Source organism: Bemisia tabaci, chromosome 4, assembly GCF_918797505.1.
Source record: "Bemisia tabaci chromosome 4, PGI_BMITA_v3".
NCBI classification, from domain to species: domain Eukaryota; kingdom Metazoa; phylum Arthropoda; class Insecta; order Hemiptera; family Aleyrodidae; genus Bemisia; species Bemisia tabaci.
In genome coordinates this window covers 59592614-59618101 of record NC_092796.1, presented here as the reverse complement: position 1 = coordinate 59618101, position 25488 = coordinate 59592614, and the positions used below count along the sequence as shown (strand labels likewise).

The window sequence follows — 25488 nt, the reverse complement described above, 5'->3', positions numbered from 1 at the left end:
GTTTTTCCTGAAATTTTGGTGCAGAAACATGTATCAGAATGCTGAAATTCGTACCTTGTCTAGTGGTCCATTGTCATTATTTTTGAGTATAACACTTTTTGAACTAAAAAATTTATGTATAAGAACACTAGGTTTAATCAACAGCAAAGCAACACAGGAAATATGTCATTCAATAATACTTTTTTTAGTTTCACTAAGCTCTTCCAAATTTCTTCCAAATTTTTCATGTGCAGTTTTGTTGTTAGGCAAAACGTTTTTACGGATCTGGGTGTCTCCTTGGAAATTTTAAACCACCTGGTGCGACACGAAAAAAAAAAGAAACAAAAAACAAAAAAACACCCCAAAAACCCCCTTCCCCCGCACTCCACCGTTTAGTTTTCCAGAATGAAGTCTCTACGGACCAAACTCGAAACGGCAACCTAGTCTATGCAGCAATAGCGCCACTGTAACGCTGATAGTAAAATTCTCACGAGCACTGCCCTGATAAAGAAGAACCGTTTAACTGAGATGGATCTCATATGTAAATCTTTGGTTTTTGCCGAGTGAGCTTGCCGGAGCTCTTCGTGCTTCCTGCTCCTAACTAATTATTTCCATGAAACAAGCGGGGCGGCGCACAATAGACGGATCCACTAGGAGAAGACAGACATCAAGTTTTTACTAAAACCAAAAATTTCGATGTTTATTTTGTCAAAATTTAAATCTTAAAGGGTCTTGCTTAAAGGTGATTTTACGAGAGAACCAATGAAACCACTTTTGGACCTCTACGTTCTGTGCCGACGGAGATATTAAGCTTCCAATAAGCTTAAAGTTTGTCCAATTTCTCCGATTAACTCGTTCAACTGTGCGGCGCGGCGCGGTGGCGAAGCGCGCTGCATCAACGGTTGGCATTAGATCAATGTCAACATCCAATAAAATAAAAGCACCCTACTGATTAGTATGCGATTATAACTTTAGGTGTGGATGGCTATAGGTGACTCGTCGCTCTGTCTCTCTCTAGTGGTCCAACTCATTCCGGGTAGATTTCCATGCCTCCCTGATGCAGCCCATTGAGCTTTATTCCGGGGAGAACAAACATAATCCCAATTTTCGCGAACGCCCATCAGTTCACTCCCTGATTTCACCCAAGTGCACACTCCTCCACCGCTATGCTCGAGTTCCTAATTTGCGGGTATGTTGTTATAGTGTTTTTCTACTCTATTTTCAGTGGAGCAAATGGATTTTTTCTCTCTCATAGTGTTTTGTCCAACGGAGGTATTCTAAAGTATTGATTTTCAAATTTGTCGAAAGAAAATTCATATTCGGTTAATTTTTATTTAATTTTTTTGATCTGGTTATTTTTTTTATTTTTTAAATTTTTTGTTTGCTTTTATAAAACATTATATATATTTCAGATTTAAGATAAAAATTCCAAATTTTATTTAACGAGATAAATAAATAAAAAATAAAATATTTCCGGCTTCAAAGTTGTCCTCAAAAGTTTTTAAAAAGTTCTCTTATTTCTTCACATTTCGAGTGTTAACTGCCGAAATTTAGGTTGAAACTTTTTCGGAACTATTTTTTTAAGAACGGGTATTCACTCTTCTTCGAGTTTGAGATATGTCCTCGCTGAATTTAGACGACTTTACAAAACTAAATTTTACTCACACCAACAAAAAAGGATTTAAATAAAATTAAATTTGCTCGCATTATATGAAAGTGGATGAAACACTTCGTCATTTCTAAATTCTTTCCGTAAAAACGATCAAAAGATCAATGAATTTTGTTATCTCACGGGTAAATTTGAATGATCCAGCTCATTGAAGTAAGCCTAAAAGTAGGTAAATGCGTGCGCTAAGAAAAAATGACACTTTATTGAATTCAGCGATAAAGGATCTCAAATTTGCTTCACGGGTTGGTTCTACAAAAAGAGAAAATTTAAAAGACTTTTACAGTTTGTTTTGGTAAAACTTAAACGACCGTTCATTAGTAAAATTCAACGTTCCAGAAACTTTGGCTCTTCAGAAAACATTTTCTTTCAGGACACGATTACTATATGTACCCTTACACATATGAGCAATGGTAGCGCTAAACTTCATATCAGGGTGAGTTAGCCAAAACGTATAGCTTGGGGAAAAGAGAATAATAGCATTTATTCCGCGTGCAATAGAAAGTTCATTTTAATAATTTACGAAGTGTCGGCATCATGCCTCTTATTCCAATGCTCCGATTAAGCGCACATTCTGAAAGAGTTTGTTTGCTTGTTTTGTTTCTGTTTTAAAAAAAATTAAAGATTTGGAAATTGATGGGGGATGTTTCTATAATAATTCAGTCTCATCACAGAAAATCTTCAACAAATTTTGTAAAAAATCCTTTATGAAAATACCTCCTCTTCATGTTGTTTAGCCTGGCATGCCTTTTCGAATTCCCCCATATCAATGGACCAGTAGGCAAGGTACAAATTCATGCCTTTTTATACGTGTTTCATCATCAAAATTTCACGTAGAACAAGACTCACTCAACGGAAATTACTAAAATTAACTCCTAACTAAGATATTCAATGTTTCTTGACGCGCAAATTCAAACATTTCGCTCATGAAAAAACAAAAGTTCACGGCAGTCAAATCGCGCATTGAACGTTTCCGTGACAGTATCTTGTTATGATTCTGCGTGAAAATTTGGCAACCTTAATCTCGGTGCATCTGCTTAACAGTTGCACGTTGTTACAACTTTGAACAACAAAAAGTGCGGAAGGAACATTGCTTGATAAAAGACTTGCCAAAAAATTGTAATGAGCTATTTGCTTCAAGTAGATTATTGTTTTTCTTGGAGCAATTCGAATTTTCAGTAACTAATGTGAAATATAAACATTAATAAGTACCTCGGTAAGGTGTTGATTTCAGGAATTTTTGTTGCAAAAATCGTATTTTAGGTGAAATGGTTAAGAACTATGTATCAGAATGCAAGAATTCGCACTTTGTCTACTGGTCAATTCATTCATTACTTGAGATTATTATCAATGGTGTTAAGTTTCAATTAATTCTGTTTTTCATCAGCTGTAAAATTCCTACATTTTTGTGCGACATTCGATTATCACAAAATATAAATGCTTCGGGATATAATTAGGACGTGCGACGTTTTAACCTCCAGACGTTTAATGACATTATTAGACCAGTTCCAATTCATTCATGAAATCCTTCAAGAATCAACAGTGTTTTTTTTTCTCTCTCTCTATTTTAGTTTCTTCTGACTTGTTTGAAATAGTACCTCAAAGACTCTATCAAATTGCATATTGAAAATTTTTGATCGTTAGATATTTTTAAAATTCTACTGACTTGAATAGAAAGTAATCATGTGACATAATCTAATACCTTTTAATACTATTGAGCTGAACTAATCGCATATTTTTATTTTTAAACATTTAAAGGAAAAAAGGAATATTTTAAATGCGAAAATTGCGCTAAACTTAAACGCAATCTAAACATAACTTAAAACAAATGTTATAGGATTTATAATCTATACAAATCTAGAAAGGTACCTTTTACTTAAAAAGTGACCATCTGCCATTAGTTTATTTTCCACTCCTAGGTTATATTACATTTGGATTAATAAACAAACAAAAAAAAAAAAAAAAAAAAAAATGTTAGTTTTCGTTGACAACGTCTTATTCGAATGAAATTGATAGGACAACTTTATTTATAACATTAAATTACTACTTCAACCCGCTTTTTTGCGGATCGATATCGACGTGACTTTACTTTTGTCTGTTTGACTCATTGTTGGTTCAGTTGTGTGTAAACATTTATCGGGTCATTTTTTTTCGAATAGCCTATATGATTATTATAAGATATAAATGCTTCGGGATATAATTAGGACATGCGACGTTTTAACCTCCGAACGTTTACTGACATTATAAGACTAGTTCCAATTCAATTAATGAATCAACAGGGTTGTTTTTTCTATTTTTCTATTTTAAGTTTTTCTGACTTGTTTGAAATCCTACCTCAGAGACTCCATCAAATTGCGGATATTAATAAATAGCTGCTCTCGTCAATTTTTTTTTTTTTTTTTTTTTTTTTTTTTTTTTTTTTTTTTTTTTTATTGAGAACGTAGGAAACTCCGTTAAGTTAAGAAAACAGTTTCATAGATTTTTGTTTATGAAAATGGAAATATTTCCGCGGATAGGCAGCATGGCGCGGAGTAGCAATTAGCGTGTTTACTTGGCACGCGATCGTGACGGAGATCTTCTTCGGGAGGTCTTTGGTGCCGCAGCCTGAATTACTTTTCCGCGAGGAGACCGCTTGTTATGCGGTAATAAAAAATTTTCCATGATTTCCACACCGATAACCAGCCTCTATGCGTAAAAAACACCACGCACTTTTTTATTAGATATCGACGACGAGCAAAAAACCTTAGTTAACAAAAAATATTAACATAAACCGATGAATCTAGTCATTGTTCGGAGTGATTCAAGGTTTCAAATCGCGGGCGTTAATTTCGACAGTGACTCCGTAGATGAACAGCGGTGAATTCTTCAACTCGTGAGATTCCCTGTCGCAACAGACAACAAAATCGGCAGCAATGGACAATGCAGTAGTTATCCCACCGAGGAGCGATTATGAATTAAAAACAGGAATAGAATAATCAGATCTCAAACTTCAATTAATTAATTGCTCAAACGTTTTGAGAGGACATTGATATCCGCATTCTTGCTTACCCGGAACGAAGCAAAGAGTGGTTTGTGATGAACCAGTTTATCAGTTTTAATTGATTTAGATGCTTTTTAAAATCCGGTAAAAATCACGTAAAAGATTTTAATTTTTCACACCTAGCACACCATTAAGAAACTAGTATGTTATCCGAGGTTTTCCCAGGAGTGTGGCGCCTCAGACTATGAGTCAGAGAGTTCCGGATTGAACCCTTGAGCGTGAAGTCAAATTGTTCAAGCCTAGCTCGAGGGAATAGGGTTTGCTGGGGGAAAATGATTGCAATGGGCTTTAACCCCAGAAAATGTGCAATCCTGAAAAATAAGTTATACGAACTCTGTCGTGTGCGGATGCATATAGTTTATCATGGCGCAAGTTCTGAAGAACAACAGTCAGACATTCAAATTTCCGAAATCCGTTTTTGAAATCCGTTTCAGCAAAGGAGAGTCTGCTCCTCCTGAATATTTGACTTAAAAATTTGAATGTCCAGAGTCAATTCAGGAACGTTTCGACCCATAGAGGCGCTAAACTCCACGAAAAACACGAGCTAACAGCAAGGAAACGTTATAGATTCGAAAACATGCTTGATATTTGGAAATATCATCGTCGATGAAATTTTTAAAAAAAAATCGAAATTTTAAAAACCCCCTCTTTCATTCTCGCATAATTTCAGACTTTTTTTTTGAGGGATTACGCGAAAGAATGCCAACATTTCAGCTCTTCTCGCTCTTCTCGAATAAGTCTTAAAAAGTAGAAATTCAGGGTTTTGATTCTGTAGGTTCTTAGAACTTTTTTTGAATTGTTTACACCCCCCCCCACACTCTCACCAAAAACTCAAAAAGTAATTTTTTTGGTGCACCCTCGTTTGGTTTCAGGATGTCGACCGTGGTCGAGCCGATTTTGACTCCGTCGTCACTTTTCTCGGTGACGAATGCCTTTTTCTACCTCTTGATCCCGATCGCCGCCCTATGGTATGCCTACTTCAGGATGTGCCGTAAACGGCTCTACGAGCTGGCTGCTGAAATTCCGGGACCCAAGGGGCTTCCACTCATCGGCAACGCCTACGAGTTCATGGGCGACTCCAACAGTGAGTTCACTACCTACTGTTTCATACATTTTTAGTTAAGTAGTATAAAGTTATATTATATATTTCAAGGGTCGCATTTGTGCTAAACGGAACTGTAAACGAGAGTCCCTTTATACGAAAGTAAAGACAATGCGAATTAACTTCTGATTGGTTCCCGTGTTTCAGGCCTTCACAGTGTCATAAACAGGAATAAAGATTACATTTTGACCGATTGCAAATGAAAAACGGGTCATAATGTCCAATTTTTTGCTTAAGTCAACTCATGATATAATTTCAAGCACTTTTGTAGGATGACTTTTTTTCCATAAATTACACCATTTCCAAGAAAATCGATGATAAAAATCGTTGTGCCGACCTACGTCATCAAAAAAATTCCAAGATGCCCGAAATGCAAACACCTCCTTTTTTTTCTCTATGAGTAGAGACAATGCGAATCCATTTCTGATTGGTTCCCGCGCGTATTTCAGGCCTTCACAGAGTCATAAATAGGAACAAAGATTATATACATTTTCACCAATTGCAAAAATTATAAACTGGAAAGGACCGGGGATTTGGGGGTACAGCAAGGAACAAATGGAATTGGAGAGGGGGACAAGAATTTGGGAATGGTTTGATCAAAGATTACAAAAAACGTCCGATTTGTGTAATCTTTATTCCCGTTTGTGTCATCCATGAGCCGCGTTGTCTCAACTCTCTCTAATGGGACTCTACTACATACGAATTAGAATGATGGGGTATGCTCTAGCAAGCTGCATAAGAAACAATGTAAAAGTCGGTGTGATACCCTTTGCGGAGAAATGGAAAAGTTGGATTTCAACCAGTGGCGTGGCGTGAATTGCGATTTATCGATTGTTATGTCGTTTAAACTAATGTTAAAGAATTGATCATTAAGGTGTTCGCTGTGAACACCCTGCTTATCGATCCTTTTCCATAGGTTTAAATGGCCGATCATTCGATATATAGCAAAGCACGCCACTCCACTGATTTCCACACTCGGACGGAACTAAGAACCAACTATATGCGGCACTCATGAGCCGTGGGCATGGCTAAAGAGCATTGTGGACAGGGCTCATGAGTTAATGCGTTGTCGCATCGTTGCGCGTCGGCTCCGTCGTAGCCTTTGACGTCACTGGCGGTTTAAAATTCCCATTCATACTTACGGCCCTCCATCAAGAGGCGCATTCCGCAATTTGGCAACACTGGCTTTCCTCCATTTAAACACGTGTTAAATAATCGAGTCTTGTCGGAGTACCTGGCTCCTCCAAGAATCGATTTATTTCCATAGGTTTAAATAGAGAAAAACAGTGTGGTCAATTTGCTGGATCCGTCAATGGACTAACGAGAAGACCCCTTCTTTCCCACCTGTCTCTGGTTCCGTTCCGCAGAAGTACGTCAAAATCATAGTCGTTCCCGAGACAGATCCTTCCTTTTAGGAGGCCCCACATCGATGCCCAAAGTGCAAAACCACGTATCTCTCTTGTGATGTTTCAAAATTTCCGTTTTTATTTTATTTCTGGGAGGGGAAACAAGTCAACTTAATAGCTGTCTTTACAGCATATTCCGCAAACGGAGAAGAAAAATCAAGGAAGTTTTCAAGAAATTACGTTGACTAGTTTAGCGAAGGAAAAATAAATTACGACGAGAAGTCTGTAACGTTGCGGACGGAGATACCTGGTATTGCACTGTGGCCATCGATATGGTTTACGCTATGATTAAGGGAGGTTTCAGGAATCCTACACAAATAAAAAGGGCAATTTTTACGAATTTCAAGTATAACGGTATAACTTAGAATGATGTTCAAATTTTACACGCGAACCTAAATATAATCTTATTTACCATTGAAATGATTATTACAATCGTATTTATTGTGAATTTTACATCGTAAATGCTGATAGCGAGTAAATATTATGCAAATGTCTTTATTGCGAAACGTAATTAATTTGTTTACACCTTGTTTTTGCGCGGTATCAAATATACTATAATAAATGCCATTTCAACCACACTGAGTTGTTTTTAGCAGCCTGCGAAGCAATGATTATTTTTTAGTGACACCCGTTCTAAAATTTAAAATCGACTAAGAATACATTATTGACTAAAATTGCGAATTATCATACTCGAATGTATCCTATCGCCTATTTGGACATTTTATAAATCCTGTATGAAATTCTACTAATCGTAAGATTTCTTCCACTATTGTAATTTCCTGAAATTTTGTCTGGTTACAGAAATATTCGAGAATATCTATGTGAAAAGCTTCGAGTACGCCAAAGATGGTGCACCCGCGAAATTATGGATCGGTCCCCGGCTCATCGTCTTCTTGACTGACCCGCGGGACGTCGAGGTAAGCTCACTTCCAAATTTCAGCATTGATCGAATATTTGCTCGTATTTTAAATTGGACGTATTTCTACCAAAGAGACCTATGTGGCGATGAGAAATGTGGGGTGTGCTCTAGCAATCTGGATAAGAAGCAATGTAAAAGTGTGCGTGGTTCCTTTTGAAGAATTGGAAAAGCGGGATATTGCATTCTATCAAAGAGACGATGCGCAGCTGAGTGCGGAACTCATGAGCCGCGGGCATGGCAAGAGAGCCTTATGGGCAGGGCTCATGAGTTAAAGACCACGTTGCCGGGCGGCGTTGCTCCCGTCATCGTCGCTAACGTCACTGGCGCTTTATTATTCTCATTCACTCTTACGGCCAGAGACTAACGAGCACACCCCATATTTCTCACTTCCACATAGGTCTGTTTGGTAGAACTACGTCCAATTTATAATCGTATTAGGGAGTGTCGGGAACTACGCGGCAGTTTGTAGCCAAGAGTTTTACATTAGCTATAAAAAAGTACACACAAATTTGAATATTTATGCGACACCGCTTATTTGTTGTCATCTGGCATTTATCAGGACAATTTAATGGATCGATGACGTATTGCATCATTTCCGGGCTATGGAAACAACGCCCGATATGCAGTTCGACGTGAAGTTTTCAAACTAAGTCTGTGGAGCACTGGGATATGTAAAACTAGTTTTTTCTTAAAAAGCAAAACAAGCAAAGTGTTATATCAGTGAAACACTCTCTCTTTTTTCTTTACAGCGCATATTTAAAACTTACCTTTCATCACCTGAAGAGACCCAGTGCATAAATATTCGGCTAATCGTTAAAAATTTTACAAGGTTTTTAGCGTTGACAGAAATAAGAAAAAAATTGAAATTTTGGAACATTTGGAAAAACTTGAGTCGTCTTAGGAGCAATTTTGAGCTCACCATAAAATTGATTTAGTTACAATCTCCAAGATGAAAGATATCTCACGCTGTTTCCTAGCGAAATCCTTCACATTTGGAGTGAGATATCTGGGGGGTTAGACCCCCCCGGCCCACTTCCTTTGTCCTTGATCGGTGCTACTTTCCAATTTCAGCGTTACGCGAAGCATCCCTGAACTTTTCCCTCTCCCCCGTGTAACGCAGGCCCCCCCCCCCCCCTAAAGTGTTACAAAGTTTATAAACGGCCTCTGATTAAGGATTTCTATAGATCCAAAGTCAAAAAAGAATTACTGTTCTTTTGCTGATGAGAAGAATTTGCACATGCGAACTTTTTTGCTTGTTTTACAGATCATTTTGAGCAGCAGTGTTTACATCGACAAAGCTCCAGAATACAGATTTTTCCAGCCCTGGCTTGGAAATGGTCTGCTCATTAGCACAGGTAGGAAAAACTGTATCATGAGACTTGTAAAGCTAAAGTAAATTTTAAAGTTGTGACATCGTGACATTGAATAAAAATCGATTATACACTTTCTCTGAACACTTAATCAGGTTTCGTTATTTTAAAATGTAAAAGCAGACAAACAAAAACGATATTCCTGCTCTTACCAAAACGTCGCTACGTAGGTAGGGCGAAATTCGGAAGCAATAATATCAGTGGCGTGGCGTGCTTTGCGATATATCGATTGATCTGCCACTGAAACCTATGGAGAAGGATCGATCACAACGATCACCTTAATGATCGATTCTTCACCATAGCTTCAAATGGAGAAATATCGATATTCCGATCATTCACGTCCCACCACTGAATAATATAGCCCTATCTTTGAACTGAATACTAATGATGGATGTATTTTGCCTTAAGACCCTCTCAACATTGAGACACACTAAGGCAATGATGTAAAATTTATGAACCCTGCTTATCTCGAAAGCAGGGTTCATTCCTACTTTTTCATGAATGTGAAAACAAAATGTTCTCCTAACATTCCGAATTATTCAACTTCCAGGTGAAACCTGGCGAGCTCACAGGAAGTTAATTGCACCAACTTTTCATTTGAATGTATTAAAATCGTTCATGGGTCTATTCAATACTAACAGCAGACTGGCGGTGGAAAAAATGAGGAAAGAAGGCACGAAAGCATTCGACGTCCACCATTATATGAGCGAGGCTACGGTAGAAATTTTGTTGGGTAAGTTTGAATTTGAGTTAGAAACGATAATATTAAGATAAACGCTCGCAGCGAGACAACACCTCATTGTGTGATTTTAAAGATAAAATTAAAATTTTTATAAAAAAAATTAAAATGTTTGATAAATCGATATATGCTATAACATTAATATTGCGGACGCATATTGTCTTTATGATCCGACTTGTAGAAAAAAATACGCGGAACAAAATAAATTAGTCGTCACAGCCGGCGGCTGGTAAAAAATTCGTCAGCTACTGCGGTAGCTGGCGCATCCTTAAATAGCCGTTGGTTGTGACGACTTTCCTACTTTTTTCTTGTATAAAATAAATGTATGAGTTTAATTTTAAAGTTTGCATGTATTTCACTGTATTTGAAACAAGTTGACTTGCAGCAGTCTCGTAGGTTTGTCAATTGTAACACATAGCTGTTAAGGATCGATTTAACTCTTCAGTGAGGTGAAAAGCAGCACAACGCCATCTGCTAAGCAAATAGTTCTGCTTTTGCCTTGAAAATTCTCCTAATAATAATTGAATTAATCCTGTATACACATTTCAAATTTTTCTTTCAGAAACTGCCATGGGCGTTGATAAGGGAACGCAAGAAGCCAGTGGTTTTGAATACGCTGCGGCTGTTATGAAGTAAGTGTGCACTTTTAAAGTAAAACAAAACAAATTCTGCTCTTATTGTGCCTAGACCTTAAGACCTGTCTCCGATCGAAATGTAGCGCTCAAATTTTTAAAGATGCATAACAATGTACGAAAGTTAAGTCAAACAAAATTAAACTGCGTTCGAAAGTGCAGATACCCATCATCAAACTCCATCAAAGTATGCCTCATCCCACCTAGTCTCCCACGAAGCTCCCATAAAATTCACGCCTTTAAAAAAATGCGAACCACTTAAATTGAGTGGTCAAATGCCATTGAAAAAAAACAGGTCAAGCGAAACCTAAAAGTATAAGTAGATCTCTAAAATTCACACCCATTAAAATATCATCTGAGCTAGAGCAGCTGCTAGTACAGAAAATAATGAGATAATTGAGTAGTTACGACGTGTAGTAAAACAACAATTATCCGCGTCTTGTATTTTTGCTTATCTGGCTCAGCTTTAAGCTACTACAGTGGCAACACAACGTCGCGGCTCAAAAACTCGGCAACAGCTTTTCAGCTAATCTTCAATGTATAAACGGACAGGATTTTATTACCGATATAATCAACTTCATCCTCAGCGCGGCCTTGCAAGAATGAAAGAAGCGCGCGCGGACAAAGAGGGGTACTAATATTTCCCGCGAAAGGTTGCAAGTGTAAGTATTAAACGCAAATAGACTTCTCGTCCCAAAGCCATGTTTTGAGAAAATCCAATTAAAATTTTCAAGGAGGAATTGGTATTTTGTAACAAATTTTATGTGTTATCATGACGCATCAACGGTATGAAACTACAAGAAATCATTAGCGGACCCAGAAAATTGGCAACATTGTTTTTTCTCCATTTAAACCTATGGAAATATATCGATTCCCGGAGGGGCCAAGTTTTCGGACAAGAGTCGATTATTTAACATAGGTTTAAATGGAGGAAATCCGGTGTTGCTATATTGCTGGATCCGCCTATGCAAGAAATGCGTAACTCGGTAGCGGTGTTTCACAATCTTATCTCTAACTTTTATCTCTTAAAAGGAGGCCGCGATTCAACATCATGACTCGAAGTTTTCATAGAAAATTCTTCATGAAAAGATGAAAAATCCCTAAAATGTTCAAAAAATAACATTGAGTAGTTTTCCACATAGGAAATAAAGTATGACAGGGAGTCTGCGATGCCGCAAACGGAGATACGCATTTTTGCAGTTTCACTATCGATATATCCTTCAGAAAAGGGAGATGTTCGTGAAATCTCAATCAAATACAGTTCAAGAACAGTATACATGGAAGGTAGGACGGGAGTTCTTTTTACAAGGAACGGCGGATTTGAACCAACTACAATTCGTAATACTGAACAGTAATTTTATGATGCGTACAATTAGTGAGATAATTATGCTATTCAAGATGCTTTTGGGCTAAGCTGTCATAATCAGTACCTGGTGCGTTGGAATGCTGGCGGAGATGAGCGGTGGTTTAACCACACACTTCTCTAATGCGGAATGTGCTGCATTGTGTTCACACGCATCAATTTGGTCTTTCCGTGGTGCACATTTTTCGTAAGAATTTTTCGCAGAATTATCGGATCATAACCAAATTAGGTGCACAAATACTCCAGGATATGCAAAATCAATCTAGCCGCTCTTCGCGGCGCCAAGTGATCTTTTCGCAAATGATGCTTCAACTGAATTACGTGTTTTTCTTGTCTCTCTCTGTCGATGTGTAATGAATTCATTACACTTCAACTGACAAACATCCGTCTACAATTGACGTCAAGCAATACTCCCGGTTTTTGACACTCCTTCCCCCATATCCCTTGTTGAGCACCTATTTAGTGATTTTTGGTACAAGTCAAAAACTTTTGGACTCCCCCTCTCCAAAGTACCTGACGTTATCATAATTTACAACGCCTTAACGTGAAATATAGACAGGAAAAAAAATTAGGGATTATCTCCTAAAATCGTTGTACTATCTCAATTTTTTGGATGATATGGATATTCCTAATCAATTAAGGTAGTACCGCAACATTTGGGTTAGTAACCTATATAATTGGGGCACATCCTTAATTAATCGGGGTACAGCTACAATTAACTGGAAAAGCGCGTAACACCCGACATCCTCGTGCTGTTTTTTTTTCCCGTGTACAATTGTTCCTTCGTCGTACATCGATCGCGCAAGTAAAAAAATGTGTTTCTCTGGTTGTAATTTCGCATACCTCTGCTCAGGTTTTATGTTTTAGATGAAATCTGACAAACAATCAAAGAAAAAAACTAACAAAACCATGTAATGCACGTGCTTCACTCCATCTAACTTTTCTACCCCTGCGTTAAAGTCTCTCAGGCAGCGAAAAAAAGACCAAGTTCTCCCTCATTTTTGAAGATATACAATTTTACCTACTCGAAAGTTGAAATAGTTGTATCACGCGTTTAGCTCCATCTAACTGTTTTACCCCTGCGTTAAAGTCTCCGAGTCAGCAAAAAGGAGACCAAGTTCTCCTCCATTTTTGAAGTTATACAATTTCACCAGCTTTGAAGTTGAAATAATTGTATCACGTGTTTCGCCCCAACTAGTTTATTATAGCGCAAATCCGGTATCGATCTTCAATTCCTTCATGGACTCAGGTTTGAGAACGGTATCTAACTCGAAAAACCAATTATATTGCCATTACCTCTCTTTAATATCAAAATGAATTTGGCACTCCCGCCTCTTTTTTAAGCGCAGTTGCACAAACTGGAATATCCGCTTGTGCAGCACGGCACCGGTATCGGTTAGGTACAAATATTGGAAAATGTCTACGACCTCGCCTGGGGCCGAGTTCAGAGTGGTAAAATATGAATGTAACTTTCATTTCGTCTCAAAGTTTCACTCCGACCAAAAATGTTGCTCTAACCAGGTAAAAAATCACCCTCAAAATTACGTACAACCAACCAAGCATTCGACACCCGCAACTTAACAATCATCGATTGACATTTTGGAACTAAACTACTGACTACTACTAACTATTTTTTTTTAATGACAGCTAAAATTGAACCTGGGGATAGAGGGCGAGGACCGGAAAAAAGTGGAAAAACAAGGTAAAATGACAGGGAAAAAAACCATACGAACGAAAGGGAGCGTTTTTAATCTTAAGAATGAATTCAAGAACATTCCCGAGTGTTATTTTGTCTCTGTGTACGTATACTACTCAGACAGATAAAGATTCTTAATCAAGACCCTTAAAAAAATAAATGTCGTCCATGAAAAGTGGATCTAAAATTGGTTGTATTCCCTTCGAATGTGTGCGTCAAAATGAACAAGAGACACGCTTAAAAAAATTAACCTTGTGCCTCCATAAATAGTAAAAGTACTTATTCATTTCAGGTTGTGCGATATTCTTCATTTGCGACACACAAAAGTTTGGATGCGACCAGATTTCCTCTTCAACATGACCAAGTATGCAAAAGAACAAGTCAAATTACTGGACTTCGTCCATGGATTAACAATTAACGTAAGCTACACAGTATTTTATTTTTATTCGTAACAAAAATATAGATCGCAGCATTTAGAGTCTCCCGACTTTTCTCATTTTCCGGCTTCGCTGTAGTGAAACTCATCCTTATTAATCTTTCTACGTATACTTAAATTATAAGTTGGCATAATCTAGGGCACTTACAGAAGATGAAAAACTAGCCCGCATTTTATCTATTGATTACAAATGAAACACTCGGATAATATATGCATTTATCGGTCGGAGTGTTGCATGGCAATTACGTCATACTATAATTAACATATGTGATTGCTAAAGAATAAAAAACCTATACCCACCCTGCTAAGTCTGCACCTGTCTATCTCACTAAGTTCTCTTGAAAAGCGCATAAAGCAAAATATGAAAATTACATATTCAAAAGGTAAAGTGATCGGAATCAAAATTTAACTCTGATGCCAGGCTAGAGACAATCGATATGACACCTGTCTGCTTTATTGTTGCGCCTTTCTCATCTGATAACTTCACAAGGAAAACGATAGGTTTACGTCTTTTGTTTTTTTGGCACTGACTATACGATTTTTTATTCAAGTACTAAATCATTAACGGCAAACATTTCTTTTTTTATACCTGAATATTCTCTGATTTTCAAAATATCTTGTCACCGAAAACTGAAAACTACACGTGATTTTTTTCACCTTGCAGTTATATAATCTCATCTTATCCTTGTCCACACGAAGAACGTAATCAAATTTTAGCGTTCCAAAATTTCCCATTCAAAAAGTTTTTTATAAGAATACTGTTGGGTGTTTCTAAATAAAAATACCAATAATTTAAATATGGAGTACACGCAAACATCGGCAAAGTTTTTGGTAGGATTGGACACGTATATTATTATAAAAATGTAATTTTTTCCCCCAAAATTTTGCACCCATGGAATATGGAATTTAGTTACTTTCCTTTGTTTGGAATGCGACGAATTTTTCAACATGACGGTTTCAGATCCCTGGTGATCCGTCGGGCTAAAATGGAAACAACAGAGAGAGAAAGAAGACCGGATAGAAGTTGAAAGATGAGGAAAAAGGGGAAAATTAAACCAGGAGAGAGCGCATGTTTAATCCTAAGAACGATTTCTGAGGACAATATCTTGACTCATGATCATAATCTCCCTGCTTTAAAAATTGAAAAATCTAATTTTATAAAACGACGAAAAAATCCTAATGAGTTTCCATAGCTACGAAATTGCAACACCGTGATTCCAATATTGTAAAAAATCTCGAAGCCATTTTACCTCCAAAAATTCCAGATTTTCCTTCATTCTGGATTTCATGTCACCTCCTTGCCTATGGAGGAGTTTTTAGGAAATTGCAGAAATGGTTTTTTTGTATTCTACTGTATGAATACCCCCCCGAGTTCCAGCTTAATTAAGCAACTTTTGGTGTCAAGAGATCAGTCTTGTGTGGCTAAGTTAGAGTTCATAGGATACTCCTGGAAGAAGGACCATAGCATAGGTGCCCTCTTCTGGGAAACTGCGGTTAACCAATGGTAACAGAGCTGGCCGCAAATCACTATGCTTCATGAAGTAGCTCGGCTGAAGCAACATTCCGGAGATAGCGCGCGGTCCCAACGGGCGGGTGGGAAATACTTTTGGCACATAAGATTATTGTCATGGGAACGGAGTTCCCCATGATATTAGAATCGTTCCGTTGCTTTCGCTATGGGATTCCCTATACCTCTGCGACCTTGAGCGTTTCGCCCAGTCTCCGATTTTTGGTTGATTTTCCGATGTATCAAAAACCGTTGTATTTTTTAGCCAATCATGTCTCTAGGTACGTCAAGTTGTGTTGATTTCTAAAATTCGCTTTCAGCGAGTTTTTTTCCACCTTGAGATGTCGTGTCTGACTGGTAAATCTGCGCAGAACCACGAAGTTCCGTTTTTAGGCAAATTCTTTTTTTTAGGAGGTTTTCATTGGCTATTTTTCGCCATCAGTTTTCTGTTCGTTGGTGCAAAAGATTGTCTACCTCGTTGCTCTTGAGAAGCCGCCATTATCCCACCTCAAATTTTAAACATAGATATAAGGAAATAATAACCATCGTACAAGGCGGAAAATTGTTCTGGAGGACCCGTTACGGATATATGAGCCAAAATCAGAACTCGATTGATGGATTTAATCCATGAATACAGAAATATTGCCTCAGCTTACTGCCGCGATAGCAAATGCATGGTGAGATGAACCTTGAGACACATGATAGCATAGGTAAACAATGTCTCACAGAGAGAGGCGCTTAGCTCATTTCTTTCATATCCCGGGAGCTACAAAGCGTCGAAAACAACTCTTGTGATAAGCCCCGCCCACCGTCAGAGTCTTTTGTATGCTATTTTTACACCATCAGCCGCGGAGCCGTGATAGCCTGGTTGACTTAGGCGTCACAGTTTTATGAAAAGGAGCGGGCAATAGGCAATCGGGAGTTCGATATCCGACGATGGGTGTTACTTTTTAATGGTTGTATTGAATGTTTTAGACTAATCATCAAAAAATAATTAATACTAGATGATAAATGTACGAACATTTTCTCGTGAGTTAATATGTTAAACATAAATACTGGAATATACCTCCTTCATATAATCAGCCACATGTTCCCCCAAATTAATGACGTTATTTTCTTTTTTCAATAAAGTTAATTTGCATTCAACGTTCGTAAGTTAAGCAAAAAGTACCTATTGATACAAATAGAAAGACATGAAAATAGTATGTCTAACATTTCAGTTGTTTTTTTTTTATTTATTTTTTGTTTTTTTGTTTTTTCAATAAAACAAATTGACTGGGACTAGAGTCATTGTATCTCTGAAGACAAAAGCTAAGTTTTTTGATACAGAAATACTAATATCTTCATCCTTCATATAATCAGGGAGATGTTGACCCAAATATTGATGTATATTTTCTCTGTTCGCCCAAATTAATGATGGTATTTTCTTTTTTCAATACAATTAATTTACATTCCACGTTCTTAAAGCAATATTTTCTCCAAAATTCAGCAAAAAATAACAATTTATACCTACGCAAAAAGTAAATAAATAAATAAATAAATAAAGCAATGACATGAAAGTAGTATAGGTAGTACACATCTAACATTTCAGTTACATCTATTTGAATGAAAAAAATGGCAACTTAGGAAGCACATAGGTCACTTATGATGCGTATTCGGGCATATGCGTAGAGTAAAAATATCATACTTTACGCCGAAAAAACGAAACTGAAAGTTAAATGCGTTAACTTCCAAAAACCATACATAATCCAACGAAAATAAATAATTGGTAAATAACAGCTTTCTTGTATGCAAAGAAAAAAAATTAAAATTGTTAAAAAAGAGATGTCGACACAAAATTACATAGCCCCTTCAATTCTGAAGATACTACAAACGAACTGTACCTTAACATTTTCATATCCCAGAAGCAAAAGTTCCCATGACGAATATTGCTATCGCTAGCGATTGCAAAAACCAACTTGTTTTTCTTTTCTTTTTTATCATACGGAAGAGATTGATGAACTTCATTTGGGTTTAGCAACTTGTTCATGGCTGAAAAGTCCAACTTCGAAAGCCGAAACTTATTATATGACCACCGGTCTATTTCTGGAAAACGGGCACATGACGGAAAATTTTCAAAAATTCCGCACGCTAAAAGAAGTTGAAGCTTTATCAATGATCATTATTCATTCCAGGGTGTATAAATGTTGGTCTAAGTGTGAGACTTCCGATGTAAGTTGCCATCAGTTCTCAGAAATCAATAATAAAATTTTTAAATATGGCTTATCACTACGCGTTTTCCAGTATGTGCCCTTCTCCCGAAAAGCTCCTCAATTGTGCTCCCGAACAACCTGAGTGACATGAGCGCGGGGTAGAATTGCCAAATTTAATTGGGCAATTTAATTTTTTACATGAAAACGGTAGTACGGATTTTCGTGCAAATTTCAGTGAAAATTCTCCATGGTACAAAGCAAATTCCTTAAACTTCTCAGAGAAATCCGAACAAACGTTTTCTCGTAAAAAATTTAATTGCCCAGTTAAACTTGGCAATAGCTGTTGTGGCTTGGTCCCTTTCTGTTAAACTCGGTCCAATTTATACTCTTTTTGAGGAATCGACTTTGTATGTAGATGTAATTCCACTCTCACGGAGCGAATTTCACTGCATGGTTTTATGGAAACCAAACAGGCTCTAAAATTAAATACTTTCCAAACCCCACGAGACTTCTAAAAAAAATTATACTTACAGGTACATAATGAGTAAAAAGGAATGTAGTAGTAGTAGTAGTAGTAGTAGTAGTAGTAGTAGTAGTAGTAGTAGTAGTAGTAGTAAAATAATTTTATTTTAAAGCGGTGCTTTAGCATCTAAGGCCATTTACACCTCTAAAGAAGGCAGTAATAGTAATAAATTTACATGGAAAATAAACCGCTCGAATAAATTTACAGCTACATTTCCGATTTTTAGGTTATGGCAAAGAAGAAAGCAGCTTTCTTGGAAAACAAACAGGCTGCTCTGGAAAGTGGAAACGCGGGAGACAAGACCAAAACTACCGAAGCAGCTCCTCAAAAATCTGAGCCGGCAACCAAGGAAAAAGAGGTCACCGACACGGTAAAAGGATTATCGTTTGGACAGTCATCTGGGCTTAAGGACGATCTGGACGTGGATGAAGACATTGGTATGCACAATATATCAATACATGTTTTATTAGTACTGCACTTACATATCATTAAGTTCCTCTGCCTCTTCTTCTCTCTTACTTATGGCTATTATATATATTCTTCTATCTCTTCTTCTCTCCTACTAATGGTTATTATATGGACAGAGTGTAACAGAAAGGAGCCAAGCCACATCAGCTATTGCAATTAAATTTTTTACGAGAGAACGTTTGTTCAGATTTCTTTGAAAATTTTAAGGAATTTGCTCTGTACCATGCAGAATATTTACCAAAATTTGCACGAAAATCCGCATAACAGTTTTCATGTAAAAAATTAAATTGCCCAATTAAATTTGGCAATAGCTGATGTGGCTTGGTTCCTTTCTGTTTAACGCGGTCCATATATATTCTTCTATCTCTTCTTCTCTCTTACTAATGGTTATTAAATATTTTCCTTGTGTTTATTAATTTCTAATCAGACTGTTGGAAATTGAAGTACATACTTAAATTTCAGATCCCTTTGTGTCTGTTTGAAGATAGCGAAATACAGCAGAAAGAAGGGATAGAGACGTTCAATTTATTAAGGAGGTACCCTCATTGCAATCGGATATTTACATCTCAGGAGATATTTACATCTAGTGGGCTGCGACCCCTAGTCGCCACGCGGCCCAACCCCCGGAGAGCGTTAGGCCCGTTTCAAGTAACCCCATGAGTTAATTTAAATAGAGCGGGTTCATTGAGTTACTATTATTTCCTATACTGCCGTGCTAAGGAAAAACGTCGTATGAGCATTCGAGAGTTGCCAAGTTTCTCCGGATAAAACATAAATATATTTTTTTTTTAAAGGAATGTTGTGCTCATTTGGACGTATTTCTGCCAAACGGAACTATGTGCATTAAGACACGAACCCTGAGACCCTTAAGAATACATGCATAACATGGCTCTCACCATAATGCACATAGTTCCGTTTGGCGGAAATACGTCCATTTCTCCTTGAAGTTTTCAAATATTTTAGATAAAATTGCGGGCAAAATTGTCTGAGAGATTCGTCAAAGAAAAAGTTTAATAATTTCCCCGGTAAATTCGTTATTTATTGAAGGAGATACAGCAACCCCAGAAGGCTCATACGGCGTTCTTCCTCAGAACGGCAGTATAGGTAGCCGCAAAAATCAAGGAATTAGATCTGTGTGACAAGTTGTGCCAAAAATAAAATTTAGGAGGTCAGAAAGCTTCTAGTGATGAAATAATGAAAAATGATGTTCATTTGGAAAACTTGGGTTTTGAGTTGGGTTGATCTCAGAGTGGTATAGGTTTTTAAAGGGTGGGCATTGAGTACCCAATAATTTGTCGGTTGTACTGGTCACAGATTCGTATTTTGATGCTTGATTCTTGTTGATCAGCTAAAAATGAGAAGATCTGTCTAAACAGCAACTTTCTACATTGAAAATTAACCGAGATATCGCCTTTTGAAAAGTGGAGATTGTTCAAAGGAAAGGAGAGGGAGATTTTTCACTGAAAATAGACTCAATCCGATTCCCATATCGAATGTGATTGGTCAGTTCAGTTTTTAAATTTTACTTTGCATTCGAGTGAGGAAATAAGTTTTCTGTATAACGGAAAATTTTTACCCAACCATGAAACTTGCACATTTTAATTTTAATACCCTCATTAAATTTTTGCAGGAGAGAAAAAACGCCAAGCCTTCTTAGATCTATTGATTGAAAGCGCGGATAATGGAAATGTCTTAACTGATAAGGAAGTTCGAGAGCAAGTTGATACTATTATGTTTGAGGTAAGTTTATTTTTTGGTTGCGCTTAATCAGAGGCGATACTTGAAAGTTGGCAACACTATTTTTCCTCCATTTAATTTATGTAAGACAATCGGTTCTTCGTGAGGCAGCTTGTTTTACCTAAAATCGATATTTTTAATGAATTTTAATGGAGGAAAAACAGAGTTGCCAACTTTCAATAATCGCCACTAAGTTTAATATCATCTCCAAAGGTAGAAGAACAATGAACTGGCAAAGTACATCGAGTCCTACGTGTAAAGTAGGTATGAAAATATTATGAGAGGCATCAAATTATGATACTTCTGAAACTCCTCTAAGATGATGGCTTGCATACATTCTTAAAAAAAAAAAAAAACAAAAAAAAGATCAACGATGTTAGATAAGTCACTCTCTGCAAGGAAGGTTTTGCCCATAATTAAAATGCATCATACCACAATAACTCGATTAATTCTGGTGGGTGAACGAGAAATAATAATTGGGGGGGGGGGGGGGGGTCACGATGAGGAGTTATCCTTTCATGCTAAAATAGACTAAAAAAGTCCAAAGGCGCCGGCGACGTGTTTCTAATAATAGAATGGCCCCTTCTTAGAAGAGGACACCCAAATAAACATACCTATCAATTCTACAAGCGCAAAATTGTCAGTAAAATTTTTTTCACTTGATTGTGACTTTATAGACCTATAAACTTCTACATTTAAAGTGGTCATTAGAATTTTTCTGAATGTTTTAGGGTCACGATACGACGGCTGCTGGAAGCAGTTTCTTCTTATGTATTATGGGCGTACGACCAGATATCCAGGTAATTAATATTCTATACACGTATTTAATAGACTTTTTTTTATCTCATCAATTAATGAACTTAGGATGAATTCAGAGTCTCTGTAGTACCAAAATTCATATTTTTTGTAATGAGATTGGTCACTTTTGCCAAAATAGAAATTTCAATCTCCTTTTATTTGCACTGGAATTATCACTGGATTTTCAATTTTATACATTGGCCTCTTCGAAAACTCCAATTTAAATTTAGTTTTCCTCACTGCGTTCCATTTAATGGAATAATTACGATTGCTCATTATACAGTCATCATTTCTTGGTTGAATCTTACGAACTGGTAAAAAAAAAGGTTAAACCCCTCCCATGAAACAGTATGTACAATTCTAGTTCCGAGTAGCTCAATCATTTCTGTTCTTAAGTTCGCGACTTCCTCTACCCAATGTAAAAAAAGTAGTAACAAAAATTATTCTGACTCCCTAGATTCACTTCGCATACAAATAATTCCAATATCGTGCTCTTTGTCTGCAGGAGAAAGTAGTGGAAGAGTTGGAGCAAATATTTGGTGACTCGGATAGACCATGCACGTTCCAAGATACGTTGGAAATGAAATACCTAGAAAGGTGTATCATGGAGACTCTAAGGATGTACCCACCAGTGCCCATCATAGCACGAGAGCTACAACAAGAAGTCCAGCTAAGTAAGTCAAATTATCGCAAAACAACTGTTTTGCCGATCATTGATTTCTAAGGGAGATAAGCAAATGACTATTTGATGTAGTATGAAGTATGATAAGTATGCTAAGGTTTTGTTATCAACGACTTATTTTCGTTCAACCTGGGCATTCTTTTCAAAAATAATTGAGCACATGCATCGTCCAAAAATTTGGAGAAATGGAGGGAGAAAGATAGAAAAGGAAACAGACGAGGTTGGTGCGAGGTACCAAAACTTGGAGCTTAGATTTTAAAATACTAGTATAAAAGATCCCCAAAAGATGAAATAACTGTTGACCAATAAAAGAAGCTCCTTCAATTAGTAGATAAGCAACATATTACACCTCGATGTGGTACCAATAATTTATTACATGCAAACGCAATTGATTGCAGCATATGTTGTTTGGAAATGGATTGCTGAATGTATCGTTGAGTACATGAGGGAATCTCTCTAATCGAATCTTTGGGAATTTCTAATTTTCACTTTTAATTATTGAAATTTCAGAGTCCACAAACCTGTCCGTCCCTGCAAAGTGCACTGTTATCATCGGAACCCTCAAATTACACAGAAACCCAAAAATATATCCGAATCCTGAGCACTTCGACCCTGATAACTTCCTGCCTGAGAAAACTTCGAACCGACATTATTACGCTTTCGTGCCGTTCAGCGCGGGTCCAAGAAGTTGTGTTGGTGAGTACATAAGTTCATTAAGTCTAAGAGGGAGAGAACTTTTTGGAGGTATAGTAAGATTCATTAATTTTTACCTTAAAATAATTTCTATCGATAATTGGCCACCCTCTCAGAACTGTCTGCAAGTCAGAGGGTCTGAATCCGCCGGGATTTGAATAATTACGACGGAAACCCCGCATTTAACGATTTGTTTTGTGACCGTCCGTAAATTTCAAGTATAACCCGTTGTGTTGAGGAATTGGCATATTGCGAAGAGTAAAATTTGAGTTGTGACGACAAAAGTTTCTTTTCCACGGTTGATTTTTTTTTTGTGTGTGTAATGAGACGGAAAAGTATAATATAAATGGAAATTATGCTTATCCTACTTTGTGTGTATTACTATAGAGATCTCCGACCACTCATGTAGGATTTTTCAACAAAAAAAACGCGATTATTTGAAATTAAGTTGCCATTTTTTTACAATTTTTTGGCGATAAAATCGCTAGGATCATCAACATCTGAGCGATTGCCCTTTATCTTGTGACGATTTTATCTGTACAAAGTCGTGTTTGATAAAATCGAAATTTTATCTCAATTTCTCGCGATCTTTTGTTCGATAACATTGCAATGTGAAGTCGTTGATAAGATCGCCTATTTATTGCAAATTCATTCGATGAAATCGCAATTTTTTATCCGACAATATTGCAATTAATTGACGTCGATAAAATCGCGATTCATTCTCTGAGCAAATTGAAATTTATCGGGATCTCTGCTACTTGGACAATAGTTTTAAATATAATTCCAACTATGAGGCGATTTAGATAAATTCATAACATTTTGGATACCTGCATGAGTCTTGAGCATGTAGTATAGTAATATATTCAAAAAGGGGTGGTAAAAAAGACCAAGAGGGTCATTTTAATTCCAATTTTTATGATTTCAGGTCGTAAATACGCAATGCTGAAATTGAAAATATTACTGTCTACTATTTTAAGAAATTATAAAGTCTACAGTGACATTCCACAGAAGGACTGGAAGTTACAAGCAGACATCATCCTCAAGAGATCAGACGGTTTTATGATTCGATTAGAACCCAGGAAGATGAAACCAAAGCCTGCAACGGTGGCCACAGCGAATTAGGTTTTATAGTTATCCTATTGTATCTTGATTACAATTTAGTTTGTAAAATTGATGTACTAAGGTCTCCTCGACCTTTTAGGTGTGTATTGAGTCTATTAAGTCATACTTGAAGCGCACAGAGGTGTCCCAATTTCCTAGGCTCTACCTACATGACATGGAAATTTACTTTGAAAAGTGTAATTTCCTCGATTTTCAGAAATTATTCCCTTCTAAGACCTCCTAGGAGATGAATCTTGGAGCTCTCTCCATCAGTCATTTCTGGCTGGAAACCCTTAAGAGATCAATTTAAAGAAGAAGCATGTGTACGTATTGTATTCCATGTTTGACCGTGCTACTTAGTTTGTCCTTTACAAGTAATCGACAATTTAGCTGGAAAAAAAAAGAATCCGGTTATCGGAAACAGAAAATCGGCTGATGTGAAATAACCACTTATACAGTTCACGACCCGATTATTTAGTCAACTTTGTTTTGATCTTGTATGTAGGTAAAAACATCCACCGATTCATCTTGACTGAATAACTATGTACATGGCCGTTCCGTCCTACAATAAAATTAATTCGTTCAGCGAAGAATGGATTTTGCTTTGTTTTACGCTCTGATGTCTCTCCATGTTTCTTTATTCTTTTTTCGCTAACATTTTTCTCCCTTGAACTAAACGATCTCGAAAAAAAATATGGTAAAAGAAGAAAAATTCTTGCATTTGAGCATTTTAAATTTCTAGCTAAATCCACGCAAATTTGATCCGCGAAGCCACATTTTCCATTCTTCTTCGAAAAATTTAAGTTTCATAACTAAAGTCATGCAGTTAGCACTCAACCCTCTCGTGCTCAATAGTTATAATATTTAAAATAGTTTTTATTTTTTACATATAAAATATAATTTAAGTGAAAGTGTAATATTTAAAGTTTGTTATTTTGTTGACGTAAACTCCTGTAATGTATGTTTGTTCATGGTGCAAAAATTTCTCACTTTGTCCTCTACCGATGGCATTGACACAACGCACCGAATGAAAAAATAAAGAAAATAATATAGAATAAAAAAGAGTAACATATCTGTGTTTTTCGTGTGCTCCCAGATAAAACAATTTTTGAAGCGGTAGCCAATGAATCCGAATCTTCAAAAAATGTGCAGTCAATTTATTGTTTTATAATGTGTTTCTATTGTGATTCCTCTCGCAATTTGCTATGGGCATGTAAAAATACTGTTCCTGATAAAAATCCAATTCAAAGTGATCTGAGAATCTTTCTTTTAAGCGGGGGTTTACTCATGCTATATATGCGTTTTAAAATCACCGGGTGATAACGATTCTGGGTTCTTCGCGATTTTTAAAATTAAAAAAATCGCCCCATCCAAAATTAACATTTGCGTGTAACTTACCTTACTGTAGACCGATTCAAATCCTATATCACCTTCTCACG

General features: G+C 36.8%; 1 protein-coding gene across 1 annotated transcript; it reads left to right on the top strand.

Moving 5' to 3' along the window:
- Positions 1-939: 939 nt before the first annotated feature.
- On the top strand, positions 940-25121 carry LOC109042613 (cytochrome P450 4g15). Its single transcript, XM_019059480.2, has 13 exons — positions 940-1168; positions 5558-5769; positions 7995-8110; positions 9377-9467; positions 10033-10215; positions 10784-10853; positions 14205-14331; positions 18797-19007; positions 20669-20778; positions 21507-21575; positions 22079-22247; positions 22766-22951; positions 23874-25121. Exons 1-13 carry the CDS (start codon positions 1146-1148, stop codon positions 24068-24070), a joined length of 1764 nt encoding a protein of 587 aa, XP_018915025.2. The 5' UTR covers positions 940-1145; the 3' UTR covers positions 24071-25121.
- The last annotated feature ends 367 nt before the right edge of the window (positions 25122-25488 follow it).